General features: G+C 39.5%; 1 protein-coding gene across 1 annotated transcript; it reads right to left on the bottom strand.

The window, feature by feature from the left end:
• Positions 1-274: 274 nt before the first annotated feature.
• Positions 275-7,294, bottom strand: LOC106088518 (uncharacterized). The gene is made up of 3 exons (XM_013254080.2): positions 6,994-7,294; positions 6,671-6,916; positions 275-1,468 (listed from the first exon to the last, which is right to left on the bottom strand). Exons 1-3 carry the CDS (start codon positions 7,016-7,018, stop codon positions 339-341), a joined length of 1,401 nt encoding a protein of 466 aa, XP_013109534.2. The 5' UTR covers positions 7,019-7,294; the 3' UTR covers positions 275-338.
• Positions 7,295-7,632: the final 338 nt, after the last annotated feature.

Below are 7,632 nucleotides of genomic sequence, written 5' to 3'. Positions count from 1 at the left end.
GAACCGATATGGCCCATTAGCAATCCCCAACGACCTACATCGATAAGAAGTATCTGAGCAAAATTTGAAGCTGTTAGCTTTACGTGTTCGACCTCTATCATGGCCAGATCGACTCAGAAAGTCGAGACGATCAAGAATATATACACTTTATGGGACCTTAGACGAATATTTCGAGGTGTTACAAACGGAATGATAAAATTAGTATACCCCCATCCTATGGTGGTGGGTATAAAAAAACTAATAGTTGTTTACATTGAATTTTTATATCTTTATTTTCTTCAAAACCCCTGTATAAAAAATATTTAGAAAAAATTTTACTATTCAACAGCAAAATTTCTTTAAAATTTCGTTTTACTACCTAAATCCAAAGCTGGATACTGATGGAAAACACGATCTTTTTCCAAATTAACACTCACTGAACCTTGTGGTTTTTCCATTTGCAAAAAGAAATTATTTTTCCATAGACGATTTTCATAGGATTTTACAGGTTGCCGATGTATGCCCAATAGACGATTTCGAATTTCAATAAGACCCACCGAACGCGGTAGAAACAGCTGAATGAGGACAATACAAATGGCAGTTAAACACATGGTTATGGCGGTCATTATCCATAGGCGAGACCAGTGATTGTCATTTAAAGATTCGAATTTAAGCACCTCCATAATGATCATTTCCAGAGCAAAGGCTGTGGCCAAAGTCAACTCGGTATAGAGAAAAGGCGTCGATTCCAATAGCATTTGTAAACCAATGCTGGAGTATACCCCAATGCTTATGTAATAGAAGCACAGTAACACAAAACAATCTTCGGTATTCATTTCGGAGTACACTCCCAATATGGCAGCGGAAAGGGTGATTTTGATGAGAGCAAACATCAGATAGATCAATTTCGGTTTATAGCGCAGCATCAGCAAGGAACTCACCACACAACCGCTGGTGTAAAGGATATAGGGCAAATACAAATAATCGCTGCCCGTGTAGCCTTTGGTGGAACTTTCCATCAACTCCAAATATGACCAGGAATAAAAGCAACAACGCTCCACAATGCACAGGCCGGCACAACCTACCGTCAGCCATTGTATATTTTGCTTAAAACAAAAGTCATCTCGACCCACAAACATGGAAGTAATTGCCTTCCTTTCGGCAAATATCAACTTCTCTTCATTAAGCAGATTATAGACCAAATCGCAGGAACTTTTGTAATTCTGACATTGACATTGCTGCAGAATTTCGTTGATGATGACACCAGCAATCATGAATAGGGAAACCCCAAATATGGTCCAACCAGCTAATCTTGGCTCGAATTCTTTAAAAATTGCAAAACCAGCCGTAAGGCCACCATAGAACATGGCATTGCCTAATGCGATGCGTGCTGGTCGACATCCATCTGTGCTAACTCGCAAGCTTATATAGTTGTAGCAGGGTAAAAAAATTATCACCATCGATCCAAAAATGAAATAAAATGATACATCTACAAAAAAAAAATAATTAATGGGAGAGAGTATTTAAAGCAAATTTAATTTGAAAGCTCTTGCAATTATGTGGAGTTAAAATAGGTGGTGGATTTTTAAGCCATGTGCATATGTCTAAAATGAAGAACTTTTAAAATTGCTCACTTTTTATACCCTACACCATAGGATGGGGGTATACTATTGGGTTGCCCAAAAAGTAATTGCGGATTTTTCATATAGTCGGCGTTGACAATTTTTTTCACAGCTTGTGACTCTGTAATTGCATTCTTTCTTCTGTCAGTTATCAGCTGTTAAAAAAAGTATATTTGATTAAAGTTCATTCTAAGTTTTATTAAAAATGTATTACTTTCTTTTAAAAAATCCGCAATTACTTTTTGGGCAACCCAATACTTTCGTCCTTCTGTTTGTAACACCTCGAAATAAACGTCTAAGACCCCATAATGTATATGTATTCTTGATCGTCATGTCATTTTAAGTCGATCTAGCCATGTCCGTCCGTCCGTTTGTCTTTCAAAAGCACGCAAACTTTTGAAAGAGTTAAGCTAGCCGCTTGAAATTTTGCACAAATACTTTTTATTAGTGTAGGTCGGTTGGGATTGGAAATGATCCAAATCGGTCCAAGTTTTGATATAGCCGCTATATAAACCGATCTGGGGTCTTGACTTCTTGAGCCTCTAGAGGGCTCGATTCTCATTCGATTTGGAAGAAATTTTGTACAGCGGCTTCTCTCATGACCTTCAACATACGTGTCTAATATGGTCTGGATCGATTAATAGCTTGATACAGCTCCCATATAAACCGATCTCCTGATTTTTATTCTGGAGCCCCTACAAGGCGCAATTCTTATCCGAATTAACTGAAATATTACACAAAGCATATTCTTTGTTTGCCTAAAAAGAGATACTGCGCATAGAACTCGACAAATGTGATCCATGGTGGACGCACGTTCTTACTTGTTAGTCTTAGATTTTTATTTGCATGAGTTAGCTGACATAGTTTAAAGAACAGTGGAGATACTACTTCACTCATGTCAATGAGTGCTGTCCGTTACAAGTTTATGCTCAACGTTAAGGGACCTACTCTTTACAGCCGACTTCGAAAGGCGTGCCGCAGTGCGAATCCTCTTTGGGAGAAGTTTTTAAATGGCAAAGTACCTCACATATGTCTCCCCATATAAACCGATATCCCGATTTTATTTCTTAAGCCCCTACAGGTTGTAATTCTTATCCGGCAGAAATCTTGGGCAATGACTTCTTCAATGATCTCCTACATAAGTGCCAAGTATGATCCGCATCGGTCTAAAACCTGATTTTAGCTCTCATATAAACCAATCTTCGAATTGCAATTCTAGAGCCCCTAGATGGTGCAGTTCTTGTCTGATTTGACTGAAATTTTGATGATATGGCTCCCATACATATTACACCACACCCACTAGGGCACTGGAGACTATTCTAGATATCCGACCCAAACACATACAGATTATATGTGAAGCAGCCACTGCGGCTATGAGGCTTAAGGCGATGGGAGAATGGATAGAGGATAGGAGCAGCTCATACCATCGCGGTATAATCAAGGCGACTATAGGAAAACTGGAAGGAATGGAAGAGGTTTCCGATGGGATACCCGAGATGACATTTAAGGACGAGTGCACGGAACTGCTGGCAGCGGCGCAGTCTTGGATTGACACAACTCTGGAAGTTCATGCTACGCAGATCGATCAAAGCTAGAGGACAAAGTGGGCCCACTTGGGGTCTACATTCAGAACCCCGGGACTCAGATCAGTTTTAGACTGCCTGACCATATTACGGTTCTGCAGGCGGAGATCCGGGCCATCACGGAATGCGTGAGGTGGTGTGGTTGTTAATTCGAGGGCGTCGAGTGTAAACTTCTCTACAGTAAAGTAAAATGGTCATCATGGCAATAACAACCAGAACGGTAAGGGAACGAACAGTCGTGGAGTGTATAAAGGAGATTAACGCCTTCCGCCTTCTCTGAGGATGGCACGATCCCCATCGTTTGGTTGCCGTGCCATAGCGGAGTAAGGGGGAAAGGGGGAATGAAAAAACACACATCTTGGCCAGAGGACTGCCGTTAGCCGAAACTTTTCGGGTCGACGCAGTGCGAGCTAAGGGCTTCGAACGCGATTTTAACTCTGTGAAACAGCGAAAAGGTCAGTAGGACGACGAAAGTCCAATGGAAAAATCCGGATTGTGAGAAGGCGAGGCTATTACTGAAAGCATGTAAGAAGGAGATCAGTATAGCTTTCGGTATCATAATGGCACACATAGGACTACGATCTCACTTATGCAGAATAGGTGAGGCAAGTGAAAGCATATGAAGGGCATGCGGGGAAGTTGATGAGACTTTGGAGCATTTCCTATGTCATTGCCCGGCCTTCGCAGCAAACAGACACCGGCACACAATACCAGACATGAACCAAATAAGGGGCGTGGTATGGAAAATAATTAAGGATTTTGTAAGTATCACGGAACTCCTAACATGCAAATGCAAATTTGCCCATGCACATTGCACTAAAAAACTGGGGCTAACTTCTCACAATGACAAGGTGCCTCCTTTTTATAGTCGAATCCGAACGGTCTGCCGCAGTGCGAAAACTCTTTGGGGAGAAGTTTCATCAAAGCCAGCATTAGGAGGGGATAACCACCGCTGAAAATGTTTTCTGATGTTCTCGCTAGGACTCGAGCCTTGTCGTTCAGCGTCATAGGCGGACATGCTTACCTCTGCGCTACGGTAGCCTTCAGTTAGATTTTTTTCCAGGTTACTTTTCATACCCACTACCGAAGGATTGTATATTCTTGATCGTCGTAAAAATCTTAGACGATGTAGCCGTGTCCGTCTTCGTGTTGAAATCCAGATACACTCTTTATATTTGTGATCGTCGTAAAAATCTAAGACGATGTAGTCGTGTCCGTTCGTCTGGCTGTTGAAATCACGCTACACTCTTTAAAAATTAAGATATTGACCTGAAACTTTGCTCAGGTTCTTTCTTTGTCCATTGGCAGGTTAAGTTCGATATAACTTGTATAAGCCCCCATATACCCCGATCTGCCGATTTAAGGTTTGAGACCCATAAAAACCATATTTATTATCCGATTTTGCTGAAATTTGAGACAGTGAGTTGAGTTAGGCTACTCGACATTCTTTTTCAGTTTGGCCCAGATCGGTCCAGATTTGCATATAGCTGACATATAGAACGATCTCTCGATTTAAATTAATAGGCGCATTTGTTGTACGATTTCGCTGAAATTTGGAACAGATAGTTGTGTTAGGCCCTACTTCATCCTTTTTATACCCACCACCATGGGACGGAGGTATACTAATCTAGTCATTCCGTCTATAACACCTCGAAAAATGTGTCTAAGAGTCCATAAAGTATATCTATTCTTGATCGTCTCGACGTTCTAGCCATCTCCCTCCATCCGTCTATCGAAATTACAAAAGCGGTCGAACACGTAAAGCTAGCCGCTTGACATTTTGCACAGCTACTTCCTTCCTTCCTAGCTCCTTCCTAGCTCCTTCCTAACTTCATCCTTTTTATACCCACCACCATGGGACGGAGGTATACTAATCTAGTCATTCCGTCTATAACACCTCGAAAAATGTGTCTAAGAGTCCATAAAGTATATCTATTCTTGATCGTCTCGACGTTCTAGCCATCTCCCTCCATCCGTCTATCGAAATTACAAAAGCGGTCGAACACGTAAAGCTAGCCGCTTGACATTTTGCACAGCTACTTCCTTCCTTCCTAGCTCATTGGGGGTTGCAAATGGACCATATCGGTTCAGATTTGGGTATAGCTGCCATATTAACCGATCTCCCCTTTTGATTTATTGAGCCCTTGGAAGCCGCAATTTTGGTCCGATTTGGCTGAATTTTTGAACGTAGTGTTCTGTTATGACTTCCAACAACTGTGCCAAGTACCGTTCAAATCGGTCTATAACATGATAAAGGTCCCATATAAACCGATCTCCCGATTTGACTTCTTGAGCCCAAGAGTGTCGAAATGCTACTGATGCCGAGAATGCGGCATACAGAGCAACCCTACATACAGCGGCAACGCACCAGGTGAAGGAGAGGTAAAGGTAGATAAGGAGAGAAGAAAGAAGATTGAAATGAAAAGACGGTAGTGTGAGCGAATCTTGATATAGGTTAGATGGAAAAGAGGGTGCAGATATTAATCCGCCCCATGCCACTATGGACATACACATAAGCCAGTAATCGGCTTGAATTTCATCATAATTGTATACAAATTGAGGCTTATAGGGCTTCAATAAGTTAAATCGAAACCATATTCGAAACCAATATGACCAAAATCAATAAAAAGTGCACTCAAATTTGAAAACGAACAATATATTTAGGAACAGAGGATAGGCTCTCTCATTTTAATGAATGCTGCCAGATTTAAGTTCTAACTCAATGATTGAAACCTCGGAAAGGCATGCCTCTGAGCGGCACCTTTTCATAGAGAACTTTAACATGACTGAAGATTTTAACAAGCCGCCCGCATCAGTGAGAGGATAACTACAAGGGAAAAATCTGTTTTGATGCAATCCAGGATCGAGTTTCCGACCCAAACCTCTAAGAAAAAAGTATTTCGGAAAATTTCAACCGCGTCAATACCTAGACGCGATTTACACAGACATTTCAAGTGGATAGACTGAACGATCAATAACATTCTTGATGGAGTACTAGATCAATATTTGAAGGTGTTACAGATGAAATCACTAGATTAGTATACCCTTCAGTTTATAGTGATTTATTTTAAAGATATTTTAAAATTTATATGAAAAGATTTTATCTCTAGACTCAAGTGAGCTGTATGCGTTTGTCACAACGATTTTGAAATTTCGCTTTTAGGCACCTTACGTTACAGCTTCAGCATGTCCATATATTGAAATAGTCAACAAAGAAATTCTCAAGTAACTCATTGCCATAAACAATCTAATTTTAGCACAACAACCAATGGCGTTGTTTAAATTCTATTTTTTACACTCGAGACAATTTTTATGCAAGAAACTACTAAGAATATGAGCAAAAGCGTAAATTGGTATATGAACTTTGCAGACATTATATTTTTGTTCTACTAATTAAATGATGTGTCATGTATTCCATTTCTTTTTAGCTCTTCCATGAAACCTCACCACCACATTTTGTATATGCCATGTAATTGCGATACTTACCCACTTTGTCTGTAAGCAAGAAGACAGCGCTGATAATACTGCAGATTAATCCATAGAATATTATATAGAAATTTTCAAAAAGAAATTTTCTTTTGCGATTTTTTCTTACAAACCAACCACCAGCCAAAACAAGAATCAAAGGCACCGACAGCAAACAAAACCATTGATTCCATAGGTTATCATATTTATACGAATATTTACAATAATAGCCATAATGGAAGCCGCTTACAAATAGACAACCGAAAACTTGAAAAATTGAACAGGAGAATTAAAACTTTTTTTACTAAAAATTTTTTTGGTTATAAATAAAACACTGGTCATACTTAAAAAATCGCAGAAAAAATACATTTCACAATTTTGAATCACTCTTATTCCAAGTACCACACTACATTCGTTGTTGTCTCACTTCATTTATGGTTCAAATTGTACTGCTGATACTCAATCTCAAGAATCGAGTATCTCGGAAATTTCTTGTCTATTTTTATTGCAAAACTTAGGGCTGCTGCTGTTTGTTTGTATGTTGCCTCTCGATTGAATCATGTCGAAGTGAGATATGGAAAGAAAACAATGCCACCCCACACTTTGAGTTGGAGCGTAAGCCCACTAAACAGCACTTCTTGCGATTGAGGCGTTTTGATATGCGCTAATTGTAAGATCTTGAAAATATTTCACTTTGTTGAGGTTTCATTCATCCCCGATGATAAGATATTTTCTGTTAACACTGAACGATATTCCAACATGAGCCATTTTAATTAAAATCTGATTTGATATCGAATGACAAATGTAATCAATGCTGCTGCAGTTCATATAATGATCAATGATTCACTCGCAATGGGGGTACTCACGTAAGATTTTTATGATTCTCTACCTTTACCCAGAACATGAATAATTGGTGGGATACAATTTTATGAATGGACAATAGCCATATATTCATTTCAATTGAATGTAAAGACTTAAAATAA

The sequence above is a fragment of the Stomoxys calcitrans genome, chromosome 4 (genome assembly GCF_963082655.1).
Source record: "Stomoxys calcitrans chromosome 4, idStoCalc2.1, whole genome shotgun sequence".
NCBI classification, from domain to species: Eukaryota; Metazoa; Arthropoda; class Insecta; order Diptera; family Muscidae; genus Stomoxys; species Stomoxys calcitrans.
This window is presented reverse-complemented; position numbering and strand designations above follow the sequence as displayed.

Coding starts and splice junctions, on each gene's coding strand:
- LOC106088518 (XM_013254080.2), bottom strand. CDS start 7,018: ATGTATTTTTTCTGCGATTTTTTAA. Junction 6,917..6,993: donor TTTTTTCTGCGATTTTTTAA/GTATGACCAGTG, acceptor CAATTTTTCAAG/TTTTCGGTTGTCTATTTGTA. Junction 1,469..6,670: donor CTTGCTTACAGACAAAGTGG/GTAAGTATCGCA, acceptor TTTTTTTTGTAG/ATGTATCATTTTATTTCATT.